Source organism: Zootoca vivipara, chromosome 13 (genome assembly GCF_965207765.1).
Source record: "Zootoca vivipara chromosome 13, rZooViv2.hap1.1, whole genome shotgun sequence".
Classification (NCBI taxonomy): Eukaryota; Metazoa; Chordata; class Lepidosauria; order Squamata; family Lacertidae; genus Zootoca; species Zootoca vivipara.
The window spans coordinates 53,451,330-53,476,249 of record NC_142596.1 but is presented as its reverse complement, the minus strand read 5'-3'; the positions used below and the strand labels follow the sequence as shown (position 1 = coordinate 53,476,249).

Here is a 24,920-nt window from a genome sequence, read left to right as displayed (position 1 = left end):
ACAGATGGCTGTCAAGCCTCCGCTTAAAGACCTCCAAAGGAGACTCCACCACACTCCTTGGCAGCAAATTCCACTGCCAAACAGCTCTTACTGTCAGGAAGTTCTTCCTCATGTTTAGGTGGAATCGTCTTTCTTGTAAGTGTAGACAGCCAGCTATGGCAGGGAGGACCAGAGAGAGAGAGAAGGGGGCCAGATGTATGGCTGACCAAGGTACCAGCCTCAGGGTCAGCCTCTGCCAAAGCTGCCCCCCCCAGCAGGACACACCATCGCCTTGAAGCAGCTGCACAGACGGCAACATCCGAGGATGGAACCCCTGAGACTGCAAAACAAAAACCTTGGCTAAATATCAGCAGCACAGAAAGCAGGAGGCAACCTTTTAAAAAACAAAACCAGCAATATTTAATACATATCTGTCTTCTTCTTTTTTAAAAAAAGCTATGAATGAATATATGCGGTGTTCTGCAGACTCAGGATTGTCCCAAGCCAAGTCCACCTGCTTCTCCCCAGGCCTCTAGCGGTGGCAGGGACCGTGGGTGGGAGGGGTCCAAGGTCACCCCCGCCTGCCTGCTGGCACTTGGCTGGGCGCCCTTTGTCCCCAGCGGCCTTTGGCCTTCCTACACGCCCGGCTGCATCCTCTCCCGCAGGGCCTGGCTGCTCATCCCGGGGAAGATGCTCTGCAGGATGTCGCAGTAGACCGTGTACAGCTCCGGGTCCATTTGGGGTCTGGGGAGGGTCCTGGAGTTGCAGGCCTGGTCGGCCACCGCCAGGTGCTGCAGCAGGTAGACGTCGCTGAAGAGTAGGGCCAGGATCTTGTGGGCAGCCTTACAAGGGTCTTTTTCAGACTGCACCAAGGCCTTCAGCTCCGTCAGGGTGTAGCCGTTGTAGCGCTTGCTCTCCTCGGCCAGAGGCTGCACCGTCTCCCCGATGTGCCGGACCTTCCACCGGAGGCACTTCAGCTCTTCCCGGACCTCCTGCAGCTCTTGCTCCACCGCCAGCAGCTCCTGACGGGTCACCAGGCCTCTGCTGGGAAGAGAGGGGGGGAGGGGGCATCATGGGCTTAGCAGCCCCTCCCTCTGCTAGCACTGCTTGTGCCCCTTTCAGGCCACCTGCTGGGAGAGGGAGGGGAAGTGCCCTTGTGCCCCATGAGGATGGGCTTCCTGGAGGCATTATTTGCCGGACACTGCCAGAGGCAAGCTGGGAAGGCTTTGCTCACAGCCAGTGGCAAGGCTCGTCCCTGCTCCTGAATCGTGCCCTAGCAAAGTCCGTCCACACAGACCTGAATGCCACTCGGGAGACCCGTCTCTTTCTCTCGCCGGCCACAGAGGCAGTGCGCACAGCAGGAGAACATTCCTTGCACACCATGGGCATCTCATCCTCCACACATCCCACATTCAACTCTCTTTTAGGTCTGCAGGACGACAGTGTCACAGACACACAACACTTTCCCTTGCCACATTTTTCTAAAGTGGCGCATGGGACCACACAGAGAGCCTCTTGCTGTTGCCATGGCTGAACTCTGACACTGCAGACCAGTAGGGAGAGGCAGGGTGTTGGCACCCACAAAGCCCCCAGCAAGAGCCCCCAGATGGAACCTCAGCCACTTCTTGGATGAACGAGGCGGAACAGCTCCCTCCTTTACACTACCACGAGACTCATTCCTACAGAGTTGAGCAGAGAGGCTCTCGCAATCCCCGCTGCAGAATGAGGCCGCCTTTTGGCAGCAGGCCCCTCACGCAACCCACAAACCTCTTCAAGTCCTCTTCCTGAGCTGCTCTCTCGTCCTCTTCTGCCAGCTTCACATGCCCAAGGGGCTGGGCACGCATCTGTCTTGCCAGCTGGTTTGCTGATGCCGCAGCCAGTAGCTCTCGGCTCGCAGGAGGATTGCCATGGCGAGGCAGCAGGACTCTGCGCATCATGTTCTCTGGCACCAGGTTGGGCCTTGGGGGGGCTGGGCGGGACGCCGGCCTTGAGGAGGGGCGAGGGGCATGGGGCCCAGGTCCTGCTGCTGACACCCCCGCCTGTGCACTTAGATTCAGGTGGCCGTGCTCAGCAGTCCCTCGAGTGGCGGCTGGGGCCGCGTCCAGATGCCTGGCTTCAGGGGAGGCGAGGCGGCTGCTGGGCTCCGACAAAAGCGAGGAAGAATTGGCGGTGCTGGTGGAAGAGTTGGACGGGGACTGCGAGACACTCCTCTGCCCATCGTGGCTCCTGGCATTTCTCTGCGGCTTCACAGCTGAGTGTTGTGCAGCCCTGCAAGAGAGCAAGAGTTTTCACTCTCCTGGCCAGCACATTTTATGTCCCGTGAGCAAAGGACGCGGCTGCTCCAAATGCATGGAGAGCAGGATCTCTCCCCACTCAAAGACAAATGGGGGGGGGGGGTTGCAATGAGAATTTGGGGGGGCAGGTGGAGGCAAAGGCCTTGCATGCATTTTCTCCTTCCCTCTGCAAAAAAAGAAAAGGAAAAAGGTCTGTGGGGGTCTTTTGCACAGCAGTTCCCTCCTGAACCAGCCAGGGGCTGAATCCCCAAAACTCTGTGGAAGGGCACCAGAGCATGCTTGTGGTGGGAGGCAGAAATCCCCCCTGGGATCCTGGCCACAGTAAGCAGGCCAACCACAACACAGGCCCACAGGCTTGGAGGGGGGAGGGCTCCTGCTGCCCACTTCCTCCATGACCATTGGGCAAAGGACCCAAGCTGGCAGGATGGCATTGCCCCCCCCCCACCTACTGCTGGCTGTCCCAGGTGCAAGTTCTGCTTATGGGCTCCTTCAGGGAGCAGGGAGCCCAGCTGGCCTGGGCAGACTTTGCAGGGAGCCAGACCCTCTTCAGCAGAAGACTTTACTTGGCCCTCTCTTGCCGCCAGCAGTCCAGGTGTGCCCTTCTGCCCCAAATGCAGCCAGCCTCCCTTGCAGCCAGAGATTCCTTCCAGCTGGACGTGCGCCTTCTCCCATCTTATGCCCCCTAGGTGACTCGGAGAAGCACTGCAGCAATCAATGTGTCCGTGCACAAGCAGAGGTAGAAAAGTAGGATCCAGTCTACACTGGGGGGAAAGGATGGCAGGGCTGCAGCAAACGGCCTCAGTTGCCCAGAGGAAGCTGCCTGGGCCTGGGCAACCTAGCTCATTGTGGTCCACACTGACAGGCAGCAGCGATCCAGGGTTTCAGGCAGGGCTCTGCCCCAGGCGTAACAAGGTGCTGCTGGGGATCACGGCTGGGACTTCCTGGGTGTACAGCAGCTGCTGTCCCCCCTGGCCTACAGCCCTGGCCAAGCCCAGGTGCAACAGGGTGGGAGAGGGAGAGGGAGAGGGAGGGGACTCCTGGAAAACCAGCAACATTCGGCTTCTCTCCTTGAAATCTCTCCATTCCAGCTGGTCCTTTACAAAAGTTCTGTTGCCAAGAAGCAGCACGCAGGTTTCCTTTCCCCCTCCTTCTCCTCCCTCCCTCCCAATCCCTTTTCTTTTACTGTTGTGTCTTTTAGACTGTCAGCTCGAACGCAGGACGACTGCCTTATCACTGGCCGCTCTGGGAAAGCGAGATAAAGAGGCTTTAAATGAACAAGGAACAGGTCCCTGTCACACAGACACGGTAAATGTGGCAGAAAGGACCGTCCCCAACCAACCCCCAGCTCAAAGAGCAGCCACAGAATCCAAGCGCCAAGTCAGACGGGCAACACAGCCAGCCCATCACAGAACCATGGAATTGTCAAACTGGAAAGGGACTCCCAAGGATCATCTAGTCAGCTAGGGAATCCCTGAGTGATGGCCATCCAACCTGGTCACTCAGGTGAAGAAGCTTCAGGTCTCTGGGTTGGTTTTTTTGGTTTTTTTTGTGGAGGGGGGTCAGTTGCATACTGATAAATTCAGTTTGGGCAACTAAAGCTGACTGGGAGTTGTGCAAGAACCCCACATCCCCAAAGGGTCAGATAAGGAAAGTGACTGGAAAACTGGGCTGACTCTGGAAAGTGTGGTGTAAATAATAAGCAATCAGTAAATAAGAACTGGCAGCCCCCTTCTCCGCCTTTGCCCACAGGGCCACCCCACCCCCGCCGGTCCCGGGAGATCAGTGAAACAGACAAAGCAGGACTCAAATGGTGCAGAGAAGAAGAAGCCCACCCCATCCACGTGGAGGTGCCAGCATTTGGGGGGGGACACATGACGTGTGCCTGGTCACACCAGGCCTGGGCTGAGCATCTCCCCGTGGCTCTGCAGGGCAGCAGAGGAAAGGGCAGGGGTGGCGCTGGCTCAGGCGGCTTCCACGGCCAGACGGAGCTGGCACCTGCCTCTTGGCCCAGCAGTGAGATTCTGCCAGAAGCAGGAAACCTTTGAGTGCCAGGCAGGTGCCCTCGGGGAGCGGAAGAGGCACCAGGGAGGGTTCTGGATTTAGACAGCCCTTCTGTCCAAGGGGCTCTTCTGACATCCACAAAACGTTACTCTGAAGCGCAACTCACACCCGCATGCAGAGCCGCCCCTTTACCAAATCACCCAGCAAGACACACGGCGGGCCAAAGGGGATTGCCACAGCCCACAAAGTCGACGCAGAAGCATCAGGCAAGCAGGCACCTGTGCCACTGGTTCAGAAATGAGCCCGGCGCCTATTTAGCTACTGGTAGGAGTCCAATTGGGGAGGTGAGAGCGGCAGGCCTGGTTGGAAGCCCTCCAGCCAGTCTCTCTCAGGCCCCTTACAGGATTAATGCAAGGGCAAAGGGGTGCAGGGAGGGCTGCCAATGACATGAGGAGAAGAATCACCTGGTTGAGAAAGAGGAGTGGCCACCGGTGCAACCCTTCCAGCCATGAGAACCACCGGTCATCATCCAAAATTGCATTCACAAGGCGAGTCATTGGTGGCCTAAGCCAAAGCAGCTTTGCAAAACCTGACCTGTGAGACCTTTGCTAAACCTCAGCTGCCTGAGAAAGCCATGCTGGGCAATTCCTTGTTCCCCATGCAAGCCAAGCAGGTGGAGCCTGAACGACAAATGCGGCAGGACAAGACAGATGCAGCTATTGGGCGGCACACAGGAACGCAGAGCAGCCCCCCATTTGAAGGCAAACCCAGGTGGTTCCCCCCACCACACACACAACACTGAGGTTGCTGCTGCTCTGCTTGCCCCATGAAGCCAGGCTGGCATCCCAGAAGGCGAGGCTTCCATGCCCAGAGAGACAGGGTGAAGTCAGGAATTGGGGGTGAGGGCGTCAAAGGTGGTTGTGTGGCCTCTGACACTTTGAGGCCCTCGGCAGTCTGTGCCCCCCCTGGAGAGCCGCCATGCAAGACAGACCGCGAGTCGGAGACAGGCAGGCGGCACTTACTATGGGAGGAGTAGCCATGGAGGCATGCTAGCCTCACGTCCCCCGTCTCACCTCTTTCCTCCTCCAGCCTGGAAAAGAGAACATACAAGTCGCGCCTTGGGCAGGAGCCGACTCCCCAGCCCGGGATTGGGGCCCGGGAGGAGCCCAGTCGCCGCCACAGCCAAAGCCACAGGAAACACAGCGACACAGTCAGGCCCTGGGGTCCATCTGGCCCAGCAGTGCCCGCACTGACTGGCAGCAGCGCCTCTCCAGGGTTGCAGACTCAAGAGTCCCTGCCAGCCCTGCCTGGAAGTGCCAGCAGAGACTGAGCCACGAATCCTCCGCTTGCAAGGCAGAAACTCTGCAAGGCAAAGGCTGGGGGCAGGTCAGGAAAAGGGGGACACTGTTTGCTCTCTCTCTGCTTTCAAAAGAGTATGGCTGGGGGGGGTGCAGCCATTCCAGAACTGAACCCCCACAGCAACCCCCGCCCTGCCCTGCCCACAGCTGCGGGATCCCAGAAGATCAGATGAGATCACCTTACCTATATCCCCCCTCCCAATGCGGAATTGACGCTGCTATAGGGGACACACAACCCTTTGCTCTGCATTTTTAAGAACTCGGACCCCACCCCACCTAGGAAGGTCCAGCAAGCTGTCTGTAGGACATTGCCACAAGAGGAAGAGTCCAGGAAGGACTTTTGCAGGGAAACGTCACCAGGATTGGTGACGCTGCCCTGCCATTCCCAGGGACGAGCCCTGCTCCTCTGCACCTCACCAGCCCGCGCTGGTCAACCAGGAAGAGTCACAGGAAAGGCAATGAGCAGGAAAGGGGCTGAAAGGCCTCTTTCAACACTTGCCGTGCTTCCCTTCAGCACCTCCATTTTGTTATCGGAATTCTAAGGTCTCAGGTATAGAATCAATGCTCATAAATGTACAAGGCAAATGCACATACGTAAGTATCTAAACCGCGTGTCTGAAATAGTACAGGAGAGCAATCCTGAAGCCATTTTGACTCTCCCAAATTGACCTCAAATATTTCTCTGCAAGGAGGGAGGAAATGGGAAAAGCTTTCCAATTGCCTTTGGACTGGAGGGGCTGAAACATCCCGGCAAATACAGTCCACCATGTATCTGTTAAGCTGAGCACACTATCAATATGCGCAAGAGATTCAGGAACTATAGTATTTATGATCTCAAAGGAATGGCCAGGCTGTGCAGAAAATGCAGTTAAGTAAGGCATTTTCAGGTAACCTGGCAGACAGGCGAGAAGCAACACACTCAAATCTCTGCTGGAGGCCGCCTCCTCCTGTGATGTATGTATGATGTTTTTGGGGTGGTCTTGGGCTAGAGGGTGGGTAATTTCAAAAGTCTTTATAGAGGCCTGCACACCATTTTTCTGGGTCTCTCTTGCCTTCTTGCTAGGAGGGAGGGGACTCTGTTGCATCAGAAGAATAGAGACCTCCCTTACTTTCACTGCATCCTGCCTCCATCCATTCATCTCTGACGGATCGTGGACTCAGTCCCTTGGGGAAGTGGGGCAGCAAAAGCCCACCACCCCTCATTTTCTTCTATATCGGTTTGCAAGCCCCACCCATCCTCACAAGGCAGGCCAAGCCCTTGAGTTACCACAAGAGGGGGGGGCCAGGGAAATATCACATTGTACAACCAGCTGCCACTGTCGCAAAGCCCCTGCGCTTGACCAGAACCATGCCCAGAGCAAGGCAGGAGAAGGAAAGGTTCTCTCTTACCAACATCAGCATTGCTGTCACTTAAATGGGGGGGGGGGACAGAACTACAGGGCTTTCAGACAGCAAACGTTAAAATAAAGGACTCTTTCCTTCCTGTTGTTGCTTCCTGGCTGGGGTGTAGGTCAGCGGGGAAAATATTCTGCTCATATCTTTGCGAGAGAGATTTTGAGAAGTTGGAATCTGTCAGGCGACCCCAAGGCTCTCCCAGCTGGAGGAACCCCAGGCAACACTTTGGCCACCTTCTTCCAGGCACAGACACTGGCTCTTGACGGGTCCCTGCCCCAGTCCAAAGTCCAAAGGGGGGAAGCCCCCCCAGGGCCCAGGTGGGGGGAGAGTGGCCCCTTCAGGAGGCTCATTATCACTTTGACTTGGTGCACGAGGGATGGTTTGGATGGCTGCTGCCTCCTAAGCCAACACAAGCCGGGCCTGGAGAGATCTCCTTCCCAAGGCGAGCAGAAGAGAGTCACCGCCGTGGACCCTCTTCTCTCCCCACCTCCCTTTGCACACTTGGAACCACAGCATCACAGAGTTAAGTTCCCAACAGATCTTGCACCAAACCCATTCCATTCCGGCCAGTCATGACCTTCAGATGAGCTTCAGAGAGCCAAATTACTTCATTCCACCAAAAGTCACATTCAGTAACCCAGATCATCTTCTCCAGCTAGATGACAAACCCAGAAATTATTGGGGGGCCTGGGGAAAGATTTGGTCCCCACCCCTGCCGTGCTGGCCAACCAATGGCAACGTCCTTGTGGGTGAGAGTCAGCAAGAGCCAAGCCTCTTGAGGAGTCAAGAAAGAGACAGAGAGCTCTCTATTCTGCAGGTTGGCATCTGATTGGATTGGATCCTGATCCTGATCTGATTTTAGGCTGTATTTTAATTGGTTGCCTGATTTTATATTCATATGTTATACATTTGATGTTAGCCGCTCTGAGCTCAGTTTTGGCCAGGGAGGGTGGGGTATAAATACATTATTATTATTATTATTATTATTATTATTATTATTATTATTATTATTATTATTTAGGGCGTTTCCTCTCCCATCGAAAGGAAGCTGCGCCTTGCTCAGAGGAAAGTGGGAGCCACCCACCCAGAGGAATCCTTGCCCTCTGCATGCCCACCCCTGCCCCCCTCCTTCTCCCTGCCCCACAGCCCCCTTAAGGCCAGCCCCACTGACCTTCCATGGAAGTAGGGGATGGGCTCGTGGTCCGTGTAGGCGGCCTCTTCGGGGAAGCCCTGCTCAAAGACCTTGCGCTTGTGGCGGAACTCAATGATGGTCTTGGTGTAGGAGTTCAAGGTGGTGACGGAGGCAGCCATGCAGCAGGTGAAGGAGCCCCAGGCCAGGCTGCAGAGAGAGGAGGGGGGAGAAGGGAGAAAGGGGGCTGGGTGGCAGACACAGGACTAGGACCCCCACCCCCAGCGATGCCTCTCTCTGGCATGTCGGATGTGAAACACAAGAGCAGTCAAGTACAACATCCCTAGAGTGTTTCTCCTGGGCTGGGACAGACATCCTCTGCATGTGACTAGAGGTGGGCGTGGTCTCACCTGTGCAGGTAACAAAAGGCATAGGGCTGGCCGCCATCTCTCTCTCTTTGAGTTCGTTCTTCAAGCAAGCAACATCTGCTTAGCCAGAGATGCCCTCTTGGCTTCCAGCCAGCCAAGAGAGGACAAAGGAGCTATCTCCTTATGGGATAGATTCCAGATGTATCTACAGTGGTGCCTCGCTAGACAAATTTAATTCGTTCCACGGGTCTTTTCTTATAACGAAAAATTTGTCTAGTCAATCCCATAGGAATGCAATGAATTTTTTTGATTTTTATTATTATTATTTTTGCCCATAGGAACTCATTAATTGAATTTCAATGCATTCCTATGGGAAACCGCGATTCGCTAGACGAATTTTTTGTAAAACGAATTCATCTAGCGAGGCAACCTCCGCTAGAAAAAACCTTTCGTTAAGCGGAAATTTCGTTAATCAGGGCATTCGTTAAGCGAGGCACCACTGTAACTTTTTCTAAGCTAAGTCTGCCTTCTGGGATCCTATTGTGAACAGATGTCTGAACTCTTTTTATACTTTTATAGAAGGCTGTGTCGTGTCTTATCTTTTAGGAGGGAATAAAGGGGAAAATACCAGGACAATATTATTATAGAGGTTTTAGCGAATCTGAGCAAACGTATCCACAATGTGACTTTAAAAGGGGACTGTTACTCTCATCCCTGAACATTCCCACATGGCAGGGTGCCCTAAGGGAGCAAAGGGCCCATCCTGGACATTCCCTCCTTCATGTTTTGATATTTCATTTGCATTTCACCTTTCCACCAAACGGTGCTTAAGGTGGCTCATAGCAATCAAACAAATATAATAATATAATAAGGGGTCAATCGAGTCAAAGGTATAAAAAGGAATGGGATTGTTTTGAAATGTATCTACGCAAGCAATGGTGTCGGGGGGGATTAAGAGGTGCTGAAAATAAATTTCACAAAGGGAGAAATTAGTCAGGGAAGAACTATTCTTTTTAACGACAATAAACAAAGAGGAAAACAACACAGTATGGAGAAAAGGAAGCACGAAGAAGCCGTCAAGGGAGAGGGGGAAGCCAACCTGGAGAAAAAGAAATTTATGGCGGGAAATGTATTTTGTGTGTGACTGGTATAGTGTTTTGAAAAGGGAAATGCAATGTATGTAAGAATGAATATAGTATATAAAACTAACGGGAATGGAAGAAGATATTTGCATATGTATATGTAATTGTGAAAATGCAATAATAATAATAATAATAATAATAATAATAATAATAATAATAATAAACAAAACAAAGATAATAAAATACAGTTAAAACAGCCATAGGATATCAAGTAAAGAATATTAAGACAGGAAAGTAAAATATTAATTAAATGACCTTTGGGGGCACAGCCCACCCCAGCTCAAGGTGAGTCACAACAAAGCACCCCCCCCATTTACATTTCCCCTCCCGACTGGTGGATGACCGGGACTGAGCTCCTTCCTTAGACCCAGACTCTTGACTTAGGAGGGGCACCTAACGCCTTGTTCTGCTCCAGAAGCAGCCTCTCTTTTTCTCGCTTGTCCTGTCCTTCCACCCTGGGGAATGCAAAAGAGGAAGGGATGCCCACGGATCCCTCCCCTGCAATTCCAGAGGTGCCAGGAGGTCTCTTGGTGCAGGAGACTGACAGGAGCCCAAACAAGGCAACGTGATCCTTGGGGGGGCGGGGGGGGAGAGAGAAAGGTCTCTGCCTGCAGCAGCCTCCAGTGTTTTGCTCTCCTGGTAACCCGTCACTGGGCCAGCCAAGTCCTCTGTTTCCAAGAGGGCCCTCCGTGAGGGTCCCCCCGCAAGCCACGCAGACTCACCAGAAGGACCAGCCGTAGTCCCACGAGTGCGGCCTCCAGTCTTCCGGGCCGAGGCTGACCGTCACCTGGAACACCTGGGTGTACATCATGTGAGCCACCATTCCCAAGAGCCCTGCGAGGAGACACAGACCCAAAGGTTTGAATCGCTGGGACAGGGGAGACCCCGGGGCTGCCCTGGAGCCAGGCCACCACCAAGCCCAGCAACTGGGGGGCACGCTCCCCATCACCAGGGACCCACCTCCCTCTACAGCTGGAGATGCTGCCAGCGACCAGCCCTGGGACCTTCTGCTGGCACAGCTGGTATCCTGTCACTTGGGGGCAGGGGGGCTGTAGCTCAGCAGCACAGGGAACCAGGCAGAGGGCCTTCTCGGTCGTGGCCTCCACCCTGTGAAATTCCCTCCCATCAGATGTCGAGACAAACAACTAGCTGGCTTTTAGAAGACATCTGAAGGCAGCCCTGTTTAGGGAAACTTTGTAAGGTTTAAGGTTTCATGTTTTTAGATATGTTAGAAGATGCCCAGAGTGGCAGGGCAACCCGGTCAGATGGGTGGGGTACAAATAAATAATAATAATAATAATAATAATAATAATAATAATAATAATAATAATTTATTACCGGTAGTTATACCCCACCCATCTGGCCGGGTTCCCCCAGCCACTCTGGGCGGCTTCCAACAAAACATTAAAATACAGAAATCAAACATTAAAAGCTTCCCTAAACAGGGCTGCCTTGAGATGCCTTCTAAAGGTCTGGTAATTGTTGTTCTCTTTGACCTCTGATGGGAGGGCGTTCCACAGGGTGGGTGCCACTACCGAGAAGGCCCTCTGCCTGGTTCCCTGTAACTTGGCTTCTCGTAGCGAGGGAACTGCCAGAAGACCCTCAGCGCTCGATCTCAGTGTCCGGGCAGAACGATGGGGGTGGAGACGCTCCTTCAGGTATACTGGACCGAGGCCGTTTATTATTATTATCATCATCATCATCATCATCATCATCATTTGTGAGCGAGAAGTTCTGGGTTCAACGCCCTGTGTGGCCAGGCAGTGAAAATGTCCTCTGCCGAAGGTCGGCATAGAATGCAGTGGATCGAGGTGGGTCCAACTCAGAGCAAGACATCCTCCGATCTGGGAGAGGAATGAAATGGTCTTCACTGATGAGCCCAGCCTTAAAAGCAAACCATTCCAGCTCGACCAAGTAGCTGTTTTCACCTGGCTGGAGTGCAAGGAGTGCAGCTACTCCCCGGAATATTTCCTGGGCTTGCGCAGGGACCTACCTGAGAGCACCGTGAAGACGGCCGCAAAAGCGTTGAGTTTGAGCCCGTCTATCACGTTGTTGGAGTGGAGGAGCTCAAGGCACATGAGGCTGAAACCGATGACCAGCAAAGCGATGTAGAGCACTTCCGACACCACCGACAGCCACAGGACTCCTGCAAGCACACAAGGGACACCGTCCGCACTGGGAGGGAGCTCTCTCTCAGATCAGAGAGCCGGGGGGGGGAGGCTGGGGCAGGGCAAGTTTGAGCTGCGATTCCTGCACTGCAAGGGGTTGGGCTAGATGACCCTCGGGGGTCCCTTCTGACTTGACAATTCTATGATCCTAAGCTGAGCAAGGGAGTTTCCAGCTGAGCTGCTGCTGGGTTGATTCCAAGCTCAATTGAAAAACAGGCCTGTTCCCAGAACCATGGATCTGCCCTCAGCTGCCTTTCGAGGCAAAGAGGAGCAAGCATTTTTCTGGAAAGGGGCTACCAGGATGGGGTGGGGTTCATTTCATAACCCACTGGCAGCAATCATATTCCTTCATTTGGCCCCAGACTTCCCTCCCTCCCTCCCTCCGTGGCCATGACAAGCCCACTAGTCCGCAGAGTTCACTGGCTGCCTCAGGAAAGGAAGAGAACAGAACGTGCAAAGCATTATTTGTTTAGGAAATTTATGTCCTGCCTTTCCCCTGAATAGTCCTCATGTGGACTTACACCCCCCCCCAAAAAAAAGCAACAAAAGAAATACCCTCTAAATTCAGCACCCAAAAAATAAATACCAAGAAAGTAGCTCCAGCACAATTAAAAATCACAGCACGAGCAAAGAGGGTAAATTTCACCAAGCATCTAAAATCACCATCAGTGTTGGTGATGCTGAAACGAGGACAAGGTCTCAGCCCTGGGAAGCTTACAATCCAGGTGGAGTGGCAGCCAGGTGGCATTCCTGCAGGATCTGGGAGGAAGGATGGGGGCCCCAAAGCAGCAGGAGTTACCAGGGCAAAGCCTGGGGGGGAGCAAGACACCCCCCAGCACGGGACCCTGAGTCAACAAGTCAACCCTTGTGGTTTTTAGAGGTCTGCACCGCAGGACTCTTGCATTGCTCTGCCCTTCCCACTTCAGCACAGGCACAAAAGGGGCAAAATAGTCGACAGGGAACAGCCGTTCTTCCCCCCCCCCCAGAAGCCTCTTTAATTCAGTTATGAACAGGCCCCCTCCCAGCGAAGGAAGCAAGGATACGCCTGTTGCTCTTGGCTCTCCTCTGCAAAAGGACAGGATTTCTCAGATCAGCACTGCTGATCTCACCATCAAAACACTGGGGGGAGGGATAAGAGACAGAGGCAGACAAACACGCTCCGTCCCTCCCTCCCTCTCCTGGCGCTGCCAATGTCACCTGCGCAAAGGTGACCCCGGCTGATGTGCATCTCTTACCTTTCTCGGAAGCTGGAGCCAGGTCAATGAAACTTCGGCATTTCTCACCTTTAAGAGAAGAGGAAAGCTTTGACAGGTAGACAGGGGCAGAGTGGGCTCCTGCCCTCACCCACAGCCCCCCAAACAGCCACCCCTGGGAGGCCCCTTCAGGCAGGAAGAGAGGCGGCTGGCCTTGGAAGCAGAGTCAGGCCCCTGGGCTCCCTCTGGCTCTACCCTGATGGGCAGCAGGGGCACCCCAGGGTTCCAGGCAGCCTGACCTGGAGATGCTGTTGGGGACTGAACGGGGGGGGGGGAGGCGCCCTTTGGCATGCAAGGCCACTGCTCTGCCCCTGAGCTGCACAGGCCCTTTCTCCCAGCAGAGACCATTCTCCCAGGAAGGGGCAGCCGGGCTTGTCCTGCCCCTTCTGCCCTTCTTCTGCCTGCCCACAGGGCCTCTGCCAGTGCCGCCCCACCTGAGAAATGGGGGGGGGAAGAGTCCCTGGTGTTTTGCATGCAGAAGGTCCCCAGTCCAGTCGCGCCCCCTCCGCTTACAGGGCAAGGGAAGGAGGGGGGGCTGGGAAGGGGTTCATCCTGCACACATGTGGTCTTGAGCTTCAGTTAAGAGGCTGCAGGGGGCTGACGGGTGGGGGGACTTTTCCTGCCTGGGGCTGTGGCAAGTCCCTGGTTGCTCATCTTCAGCAAGCTGGACCCCTGGTTTGACTCAGAGGCCCACGAGGGGCAGCTCCTATGCTCTGGGCCAGCCTTTCTCAAGTGAGGGATCTCCAGATTTGTTCGTTTGTTCATTTATACAGTTGCACACAGTGCCAGATTTATGTATAAGCTAAACAAACTATAGTTTAGGGGCCCCCACTCTCTTGGGGGGGGGCCAAAAAAAATTGAGGGAAAAAACCTGGATGTACATTTCCAAAATAAAAAAGATTTTAGAAAATAAAATAAAACCTACCTACAGCAACCGTGTTTTGTGTTGTGTAGGCTACTAGGATGTAAGTCATGGCCCCCGCTTGCTAGCCTGCTCCCTCAAATATCCCGGGTTTGCTCCTTTCTATATATAGGGTGCCTACATTCTGCATGGACTGGTTGCAGGGCAAGATGGGCAAAGGGCTTTAAGTACCTATTAGGTTCATCAATTACCATATAGCATATATTCAACACAGAAAATAGTGACAATTTGTTGTTGACAAAGGACAGCTGGACATATCAAGGGCCCCATGACCTAAATCTGGCCCTGGTTGCACACCCCACTTATCAATCAATCAATAACACCACAGTCTTAAAAATACGACAAAGCAAGAGAATAATAAGCTCAAGATCAATGGCACAGGGTTGGGCCATATTTCAGGGAAAGCCTATTTAGGGGGCTTTGAAAGCCCTGCACTGTTTCGGATTAAAACTCCCTTCTTTCCTTTCCAACAGGGCCCTGTAGGATGACAGGAAGAGCCTTTCAACAATGGATCTCTCCATCCTTGGCAGACTCTCCTTCCCTGGAGGTTTCTAAGCAGAGGTTGGATGGCCACCTGTCAGGGATGCTTTAGCTGAGATTCCCAGGGGGCTGGACTGGATGACCCCCAGGGTCCCTTCCAATCCTATGACACTGTGATTCTATAATGCTGAGGCTTCTGGGAGTCCAAAACACCTGGAGGAAGCAGGTTGGGCAAAGTTGGCCAGTGCCCTCGCCTCCTTCCAAACCCTGGCAGCAGCACCCCTGAGGATTATGAGGATCATGGCACGGCAGAGGTGGAAGGGACCCCCAAGGGTCATGTAGTCCAACCTCCTGCAATGATGTTGGGAAGCCAGAGCCCTCCCCTTCGTGCCAGGCTGCCCCACCTGAGCCAGCAAGAGCGCCCTGGCGCCTAAGGTCCCAGTGGCCGGGCCTTACAGCTCTCCCCTTCTGGGCTCCTCCTGGCAGCCACTCGGCAAGGGGGTCTTTCTGCTCCAGCCCAAAACACTTTCCCCTGGGATTCAGCTTCTTAATCACCAACACGGCACACAATGCGAGATTGCATAACCATGAATAATTTTACATTACTGAGTTATGTAACAATGGTATTTATGCAGCTATTAATAGCTTATACTATTCATAGTGTGCTAATAACAGTAATGGACCGATAGACCGACTCTCTCTCTGTCCATCTACTTCCCCTAAAAATAAAAATGAAACCCTGGGAGGGGCATCATGTGTGGCAGGAAAGAGCAGTCCGAATCCTGTTGTGTTTTGCTGCTCTAGCCCTATCCATCAGCTGGCAGAGAGGGAGGCAAAAGCTGAACCGCTAATGAAGGGTACCTATGCCAGTAATTAAGATCCACCCATCCCCCTCGCCTGAGCCACATCGCCCACATCCCCACCCCACACACAATTGCTTCAACCATCTGGCGGAGGAAAGGCCTTGGAACCCAAATGTCCGACGTGGCTTATGCGGATTCCGATTGCCTGCAGGCCTTGGTTTCTGCGCCTTGGTTTCTGAACATTTTGGAAGTCGAACGGACTTCTGAAACAGATTCCGTTTGACTCCAAGGTACCACAAATGGTTAAACGGCAGTCTTATTACAGCCGAGGGAATCAGCTTCAGTTGCTGAAACAGCTGGAGGACATGGCTGGGCACCTGCAGGAAGATGGGAAGCCAAGTCCATCCCTGCCCATCATGGCTGGTACAACCTGGGAGGCAGAGGCTGGCCAGGTGGGTCCAGAGAATAGTTAATGCATGTGGGAGTTATGCCCGCTGCCTTGATCAAAAGTGGAAATGGTGTGGCCTCTCTTGAAGAGCCCCTCTCTGCTTCCAGTGGATTTAGAAAACTGCCACCTGGTCTAGAATACTCCTTTCTGGAGCAAAGTGACACAGAGGGTGGTGGCTTGACAGCTCCAAAGGCGCCCAGACCCAGATATGTCCCATGGCTTGCTGGCCAGCAGGACTAAACCGCTTCTGGCACAACGGAACACTGTGACGGAAGCCAGAGCACACGGAAACGCCATTTACTTTCCCACTGCAGCGGTACCTATTTATCTACTTGCACTGGCGTACTTTCTAATTAGGTTGGCAGGAGCTGGGACAGAGCAACGGGAGCTAACCCTGTCACGGGGATTTGAACCGCCAACCTTCCGATTAGCAAGCCCAAGAGGCTGAGGGGTTTAGACCACAGCACCACCCGCATCCCCAACCAGAAAGTAGTACTAGGGGACTAAGCACAGCCTGCTGGATCAGGCCAAGGGACATTTGGCCCAGCATCCTGTTCTCACAGCGCGCAACCAAATGCCCATTAAGGGAGGCCTGCAAGCAGAACATGAGCACAGGAACACTCTCCCCTCCTACAGTTTCCATGCTCTCCCGACTGAGCATCTCTCGCTCCCAAGGAACCTGAAAGCAAGTGGCTGGAACAGAACTTGGGCTCAGCCACCAAGTCTCATCGACCTGGCAAAACTCCAGCTCCTTCATTCAAAGCTGCAGTGCTAATTCCCAGCTCAGTGGCCACAGCAAAGTCTCAGCTCCACACACAAGGAAAACGAATCTGAAGAAGTATGCATCTGAAGAAGTGTGGTATCTGAAGAAGTGTGCATGCACACGAAAGCTCATACCAAAATAAAAACTTAGTTGGTCTTTAAGGTGCTACTGAAGGAATTTTTTTATTTTACTTCGATCCAGACCAACACGGCTACCTACCTGTAAGGAAAACGAATCACCCTGGAATGCCATGGGCCCTGATTTTCCTTGGCACCTTTTAAAGTGCCCCTTTGGCAAAAGGAAGCCCTTTGGCTCACAGCAGTCGGGACCCAGGTGGCGCTGTGGTTAAACCACTGAATCTAGGGCTCGCTGATCAGAAGGTCGGCGGTTCGAATCCCTGTGACAGGGTGAGCTCCTGTTGCTTGGTCCCAGCTCCTGCCAACCTAGCAGTTCGAAAGCACATCAAAGTGCAAGTAGATAAATAGGAACCGCTACAGCGGGAAGGTAAACGGTGTTTCCATGTGCTGCTCTGGTTCGCCAGAAGCGGCTTTGTCATGCTGGCCCCATGACCTGGAAGCTATACGCCGGCTCCCTCAGCCAATAATGCGAGATGAGCGCGCAACCCCAGAGTCGGTCACGGCTGGACCTAATGGTCAGGGGTCCCTTTACCTTTACCTTTTAGTCAACCCCTAATACCACAAGAGACACACAGAGAAAGGTGAGTCCAGGGCTGGGAATTAGCAGGGAAGGGATGGAGAGCAAGAATTCCCCACCCTTTTCTAACAGCAAAAGTGTAAAGTTATTTCTGACTTTCTTCACATCTGCTACAGATGCTCCAGTCATGAAGGGTGCTCCCTGCAAGGCCCTTTCCATCTGGCCTAGCAACAAATCCTAATTATTGGATTATTCTGCCTCATCTTTTTGTGCCTGCCAAACAGCCGTGTCATGCTCATAGTATTTTATTCTCTTGTTCATTATGCTGTTTTAAATGTGCATTTTATATTTGACTTCACTTGTTTTCTTTTGAAATGTTTGAGATTTTGTTTGTCGTTGGCTTTGTTTGTGTTAAATATGTATTCTGTAGTTGACCTCCTTTGTAATGTTTTATTTTGAAATCTTTGCGATGGTATTTTGGTTTCCTGTTAATTGTGTTGCTAGTTTGCGGGTGCTTTATATTTGACTTTCTTCAGAAACATTTGATTCTCCATTGTTTTGTGGATGTTCAATAGGCTGTAAACCGCTTTGAGATTTTTCTTAAAAATATAAAGCAGTATAGAAATGAAATAATAATAATAATAATAATAATAATAATAATAATAATAAAAGATGCAAATAAGAGCATTTTGCAGCAGGCATGACGCATGTTTCAAAGCACTTCTCTCAAAAACCTTTCATTTCCACGACTCTTTTAATGAGCCCCCACTGCACCCCATCTCTTGTAGCCTTGCCCCATTGTTGTTGTTTTAATCCGAAGCCAGTTGAGCCCCCTTCCCCAACAGTCCCCATGCTTCCGTGTCAACGGAAACAGCACACCATGTCGATTTAATTGGGACCTTTACAGAAGAATTGCCTCCTTTCCCTCTCACTGGGCCGCAATGCCTGCTGGCTCCCTGTTGATTCTGTTTCCTGGGTCCCCAGACAATGACCGATTTAAGAGCCTTTCTTGGAGCTCCATCAAATGCAGGTTTTCTGAAGGGCACTTGAGTAGCAGATCATCTTCCATCTTTCCACCACTGCCACAACCTCAGGCACATCCTAGCAGGAATCTCTTTTCAGTGGCCCCTGCACCCCCAACCAGGCTTCCTCACCAAGGACTGTCCCACCAGGTGGCGGATCTGGGGCGGGGGGGAGGGACTGGACCTTTGACTTTAACCAGCAGCCCGAGAAGGTGACTTCCATGTGCCAGCAGAAAATGCCCCCCCCCCCCACACACAGCAAAGTGCCACCACTTCCTCTTTGCTGCCGAGGATTTATTCCTGCTATTTTTGAGCATATTGTATAACTGATCTTCTTCTAAGCTTTTTAGATTTAATTTCAGACTTGGCAGGGGAGCTGGGCAGCCGCACTGCCTTTTCCCAGTCCCAAATACACCGGAATTTGGACGGAGTCGGTACTCCCCCCCCCCGGCAGGTCTTCATGCTCTGCGTCCGTCCCCCCCAACAGCCACCACTGCTCCCCTTGTCCCACGGTTGCAAGAGGATTGGAGGAGTGGGGGGGGTTGTGAGGGCCAGGGGGGCCGCAGCTCTTCTCCTGCTTACTTTCAGCACCTGATTCTGGCTATGGCAGTGAAAACATCTTTGCAAAACAGACACAGATGGAGCGTGCAGAGCTGTTTTGGCACAAACAACAGGCACAGGCAAAACCAGGCCCTTTTCCCACCAGGAGCCCACACACCCAGAGGGAAGCTGCACAGTCGATGCGCTGAGCTGCAGCAGGCCTCCCTCAAAGGTCTCCTCTGAGTCAAGTTCAGACAAATGCATGGAGGAGAGAGGGCTATGAGGGTGACTGGCTGCAAGAGCTGCACTCTGCCGCCACAGTGGGAAGCAGCAATGCTTCCGAATGCTTGTTGCTAGACGCCACAGGAGGGGAGACTTGCTCTTGTGCTCGGATCCTGCTTGCTGGTTTCCCACAGGCACCTGGTTAGCCACTGTGAGAACAGGATGCTGGACTAGAGGGGCCATGGGCCTGATCCAGCAGGCACTTCTTACGAGTGCATTTATGCATTTGCAGGAAAAGCTCATAGCAGCTCTGAGACTTTTAGAGTTTCAGACATTCAAGTGGCTCAAATAAAGAGATTACCTGAGAGCTGCTGCTCAGAGTGGGCTCCCCTGCAGGAGGTCCAATCCCTAGTACCTTGGGGAGCAAGAACAGGTGCTGGAAAAGGCCCTCCTCCCCCTGCTGGAGACCCCAGAGAGCTGTTTCCCCTCTGAGATCTCAGACCCCCAGCCTTACAAGCTGCCTTGGAAGAGCCTGCTTCTAGCAACACAAGCCGTCCCCCTGCAGCCCAGTTGCCCAGGGGATAATGGAGGGAGCTAGGGAGCTTTGCCCTGCTCAGAAACTGGAGGAATTATTCCCTCCCTGATGGCTGATGAATCAAAGCATTAACGCTGCTTATCTCCACTACAGTGCAAGGTTTTCCCAGACACACACAGCTGATTATAAGAGAGCCACAGTTTAACACAGAGCTCAGCTCCATGAAGCAAAAGCCAAGATGCTTGGGTCGCTTGGCAGCCCCACACCGCCTGTGTCTGCAGGGAGAGGCTTCAGGACCCCCAAGCTGCGCAACTTCCAGACCTCAGAGAAGCTGCTGCAGCTGCTTTGCCTGCAAACTCAGCCCAGGTTGCTCCTTTGCGGGAAGGCTTGCCCAGCCCAGGAGAATAGCCCTGGCAGCTCAGTGGCAGGGCAAATGCCTCGCAGGCAGAAGGTCCCAGGTCCAATCCAGGTGGGGCTGGGAGGGACTCCTGCCAGAATCCCTGGAGAGCAGCTGCTGGCCAGTGCGGACAATGCTGAGCTGGATGGGCCAATGGTCTGGCTTCATAAGGCAGCTTCATATGTTCCAAGTATGTTCTCTATAAAAAGATGTGCTTGCATGCACCCATGGATTGCCCTGATGAAGTTGTGGAGTGGTTTGAAGGAGGTGGGGGGAGATCAAATCAAGAGCTTTGCTTGCTTGAGATGCAAAGAGCAGCTGGGGGGGGGTGTCGATTACTGTCTCAACCTTGGCAGGCTTAAACTCTCCCACCTTCCCACTCCCACCCCCCTCCAAAGCTGCCCAGGCTGCTATTTAACTGCTTTTTCAAAAAGCAAAAAAAAACAAAACAAAACTACCATGCTGGTTTATTTCACCCACACAACTAGTTTGGCACTGATTTAACTTGCAGGTTTTGGAAAATGTTTCTCATGTAGAATCAAAAACAAAGTCAGGACTCCAAGACTGTGCCCAGCATGTTTTAAAAGGGGGGGGGCTCTCAGACACACTTCTAAGTGAGCAGGTGAACTGCGCCATGCTTTGCTAGGAGACAGGAGGGGAGCTGCAGCTGGTTTGCAGGGGGGGGCACGAAGCAGGGGTGTCCTAGGGGACCAGGAGAGCCTCCGGTTGCTCCTTCCGTGGCTCCCAGCAAAGACGGGGGCACACAGCCCCCGGCAGGACTCAACGTGGAGGGGGACAAGCCCCATGAGGAGGCAGAGGGCTCATCCATACTGCCATCATCTCATATGGACAGGAAACTCCCCGGCTCTCCGTGGGAATCTCTGCTGTCCATATTGCCCTCTTTCGGAATCGGCTCCTTCAATCTGGGTGTTCTCATACCAGGGATATTCTGAGGCTACGAGAAAATCCGGGCCGAGGGAGAGGAAAGTGTGCGAAGGCAGGGATTGGGAGGAGAGCAGACTGACAGTCAGTGGAGGGTCCGGGATGCTTCTTCCCGGTCAGGATGAGCCCGGAGCCTCGAAGCCCTTTCTTTGCCCTCGACCAAGAGCGCTGGAACGACCCTCCTGCGCGGCGGCGCAAGGAAGAGGGAGCCAAGGAAGGGGAAGGCGCGGAAGAGAATCCGCCGCCCTCGAGGGGGGCATTGGGCTGGGCTCTCCCCATCCCTGCGCTGTGCTTGAGGCCGGTCCCCCTCCTCTCAGCCGGGGTTGGCCGGGGCCCCGGAGCGGGCAGAGGCCGCTTTGCCTGCTGCTGCCTGCGACGCTGCCCGTGCCAACGCGCCATCCGCCGTCGCCACAGCAACGCCAGCAGATGCTGCAAGGCCAGGCAGACTTACCTGCGCGTAAACGCCACTCAGCTAAGGGGGGATTACTTCCGAGGAGGCCTCTGCTGCAGCAGCCCAAGCCTCCCTCCGGGTCCCAGGCAGACGGGCAGGGTGACAGCCAGGCGCCCTCCTGGCCGGCCAGAAGTCCAACAGTGCCGGGCCCTGGCGCCCCCCCCCACCGCGAACGGCGTCCCTTGCCGGCGGGGCACGAAGCCCCTCGGGCCAAGGATGAGCCTGGGCATTGGGGAGGTTGTTGCGCGCGGTGCCCCCCGGCCCGCAGGTACAGCCAGGTACTCACCGGGCGTGTTGATGTTCTCCTCGCACGAGTACCAGATGCCGGCGTGGAAGTACCTGAAGAGGAAGCGGTCGTCGCCCGTCTCCCAGCTGTAGTGCACGACGTTGGCGGCGGGCGGCGAGGCGCCGGAGGAGCCGTTGCGCGCCGTCTCGTTGGCGGCGGCTTCGTAGCCGTAGTCGAGGCAGTTGGTGCGCTTGTGGGGCCCGCAGGTGGGCTTGGGCACCCTCTGCGTCCCTTCGCACCAGTGCGTCGTGCCGAAGGCCGTGGCCGAAAAAAGCAGCGCCAGCAGGTTGAGCCCCACGGCCAGCAGCGCCCGCGCCCGACGGCCCCCGACGGCCCCCGACGGGGCCCCGCTCCCGCCCGCCGCTGCCTTCATGCTCGCCCGCGCCACGCACCAGGCAGGCGGCGCCGGCGGCGGAGGAGGCCTGCCATGGCTAGGAGGGGGCGCGCGCCTCGGGCTCAGCCGCCGCGCCACTGGCCAGCCAGCGCCGCCGCCGCCGCCAGGGCCAGGGAGGCCGGCCGGCCCGCCCGCCCGCCGAGAGGGAGCCGCCCCGGAGGGAGGGCCTGGCGCCGCCTCTCCCGCTCCGGGGGCGGCCCCTCCACCGCCAGCAAGGGACGCTCTTCGGAAGGAGCGGAGAGGCCGGAGAGGAGGAGGCGGGCGGGGGGGGGGCAGCTCCTAGGAATCGAGTGGCGGCGCGCGCGCGGTTCACTTAGGGAACTCGCTGCCGCAGGAGGCAGGAGTGGCTTTAGAAGAGGATGGCGTGGGACCAAGTCATGGAGGAGGAAAGGGCGATTGATGGCTAATAGGCAGGATGGCTCGGCTCTGCCTTCATGGTTGGAAGGCCACTTGCTAGAAACCGCTAGTACAGTATCCCCCATCTTTTGTTCGCGCAGCTGGTTCTTCCTGCCTAAGTGCGGGACCTTACATTTGTCCCTATGGAAACTCCTTGTGTTCGTCGGGGGCCAGTTCTCCAGTCTGTGATGGTCGTCGGTTTTCCGAGGCATTAGGTACCCCTCCCCATTTGGTGTCGTCTGCACATTTGCACCCTCTCAAGTCCTTCGCCAAGTCATTTATAGAGATGCTGAACAACAAGGGGCCCCAGGACAGAACCGCCTTCTTACTTTCCCCCAGGATGCTTAGGAACCATTAGAGAGCAGTCTTTGGATTCCAGCTACAAATAAATCCACCTAACAGTTACCTCATCCAGCCCACATTATATTACTTGTTAACAACAAGTGGTGGTTTGTTTTTTATAAAAAAAGTTTCATTTTTACAGTATTAGGAGATATAATGTATAGCAACTTATAGCCTTATAATTTTAAAGCTGGTAGCACTGGATCAAGCTAATCAATTTTATTTAATGATTTAAATTGTTTTAATTGGGTCTCAAATGAATGTGCAATTAATTGCTGCTGTTTTGAATTTTATTTTATTGCGTCTGTTTTCCTTAGCAGGTCGTACAAACTGCTTTTCTGAGTCATGCTTTTTATAGGGTTTGGTATGGGGCGCTCGGGGGGGAGGAGTTTATGGAACCAAGCAGGGGTGGCCTGAAACAAAATCGGGGTCCCGTGGGGGGGTAGGGCCACAGCAAAAGGGAAACTGAGGCATCTCTCTCATACGCAGCTTGGCCTCCTGCATCTCACTTCCGCAACTGAGTGACTTCTTTGCAGCAAAACACCCCCACCCACGCCGAGGCTCCGGAGGGAGTCAGGCTGGAGGGGGGCCCAAGGTAAGAAGGGGGCTTTGCTGCGCAACTGAGACCAGGCTCGACTGAGGCGCCGGTGCTGTAAGGAGCAGAAGGGGCTGAGAAAACCCTCAGCAGGGGAGCCACAGGCTCGTGCATCTCCTTGGGGGCGGGGTGCGCAGGGCGGATTTGGGGGCTGCGGGGGGAGGGTGCCTGGGAAAGAGAGGAGGGGGCGAGAGAAAAGCCCAGGCAGTCCAACGATTGGCGGGCTAAGAGCCTCAGCGCGCCCCCTGGAGGCTTCGCTCCGGGCAAAATTCCTGGCTAAAGGCCCTTCGTTTCACCGCTGCAGACAGAAGCTCTGGGGTGGCATCTGTTGGGCATAGCTGCCAAGTTATCCCTTTTTTACAGGGATTTTCCCTTATGCTGAATAGGCTTCCTCGCGAGAAAAGTGAAAACTTGGCAGCTATGCTGTTGGGCAGTCTTTGCCACCAGCACTGGGCAGCCAGGCTCCTGCCCGGGGACGGGGACGGGGGGTGGGCAGGGAAGGGTTGGGAGAAAGCCCATACGGCAAAGTGAAGTGACCACTTTGGGCAGCAAGATCCACCGGGGCAGTAGATCCAGCCTCCGTGGGATGCATCCCCCCACTGCTGTTGCCATGGTGGCAGCAATTGCAGTGGCACAGCTTCGTGGAGGCCAGATCCTGCACCGCCCCTGCAATACACGCCCCACGTCGCCTCACAGCTGCCTCTTGATGAAGAGTGTTGGATGGATTTAAGATGCGGAGGAGCCTATATTTTATTCATTAATTATTCTTCATATTTTTCCCCTCTCCCGTTCTGTGAAAAGGCAAATGCATTTTTCAGCGGAGTCATATCGCCACCCGCGTGCAGCTTATCTTGAGACGCTTTTAGGACTAACCTAAACCTTCTAGAACAATAATGATATCCAAGGATGGTCAGGCAGGCTCGGGTCATTTTTCTCCTTTATGTTTCCATCTTAACAAATAAATCAGGCCAGGCGGTTGAGGTGTTTTAATTAGTGTTCATGTGTGAAGACTGTGTGTCAGACTTTGAGAATATAATCAAGATCCGTGTGTACCTGCTTCTGAGCATCAGCAATTAGCATGCGAAGAGTTAATTAAGCCTATGTAAATGTCCTAGTTGTGTGTATCAGCCTCTTAGTTGGTCTCTAAGGTGCTACTGGAAGGATTTTTTAAATTTTGTTTTGACTACGTCAGACCAACACGGCTACCTACCGGTACCTGTAACCAACAAGTGTTGATGAAGTCAGGGGAACTCCTTTGTTAGGTGACACCTGGGGGGGGGTAATTAGTACTTCAAAGCATCGAAAGAACTAGCCGTGAGGATGCAACCGAATAAAGGAGGCTCAGAATTAGGCGCCTTGGATTCCCCCAACTGCACTCCTGCTGCAAGGAACAAACCCCACTTGAGATGACCGTGCTGTAAGAGCTGGATTCGCTCCCTGCAGATTGAAGGTGTGAAGAAGTGAATAGACCGCTAATCTTAAAGCTGCTGCGACGGTCTCCACCGCTCCATTTCCCCAAAGGAGCGCAGGCCCTGGACCCCCCTGGACACTTGCCCCCGCTCAGCAGAGAGAAGAGGAGGCAGCCGGCCTTTGCAACGATATTGGCATACAGCTGACGCCAGGAAGGTGACTCATTCCTCC

At 54.0% G+C, this 24,920-nt stretch overlaps 1 protein-coding gene across 4 annotated transcripts; it reads right to left on the bottom strand.

Annotated features, from left to right (window-relative positions):
* Positions 1-377: 377 nt before the first annotated feature.
* Positions 378-22,029, bottom strand: LOC118092903 (uncharacterized). 4 transcript variants are annotated; one of them, XR_015946903.1, is made up of 8 exons: positions 21,553-22,029; positions 13,070-13,117; positions 11,660-11,812; positions 10,389-10,500; positions 8,199-8,366; positions 5,297-5,364; positions 1,747-2,247; positions 379-1,023 (listed from the first exon to the last, which is right to left on the bottom strand). XR_015946903.1 is itself a non-coding variant. In XM_088657330.1 (7 exons), the coding sequence occupies exons 1-7, from the start codon at positions 21,923-21,925 to the stop codon at positions 615-617; spliced, it is 1,764 nt and encodes a 587-aa protein (XP_088513456.1). In that variant the 5' UTR covers positions 21,926-22,026; the 3' UTR covers positions 378-614. The 4 variants fall into 4 exon arrangements, 2 of the variants coding, with proteins under 2 accessions (XP_088513456.1, XP_060138404.2); XR_015946902.1 differs by having other exon boundaries at positions 379-1,020; XM_088657330.1 differs by lacking the exon at positions 5,297-5,364 and having other exon boundaries at positions 378-1,023; positions 21,553-22,026.
* Between the last annotated feature and the right edge of the window lie 2,891 nt (positions 22,030-24,920).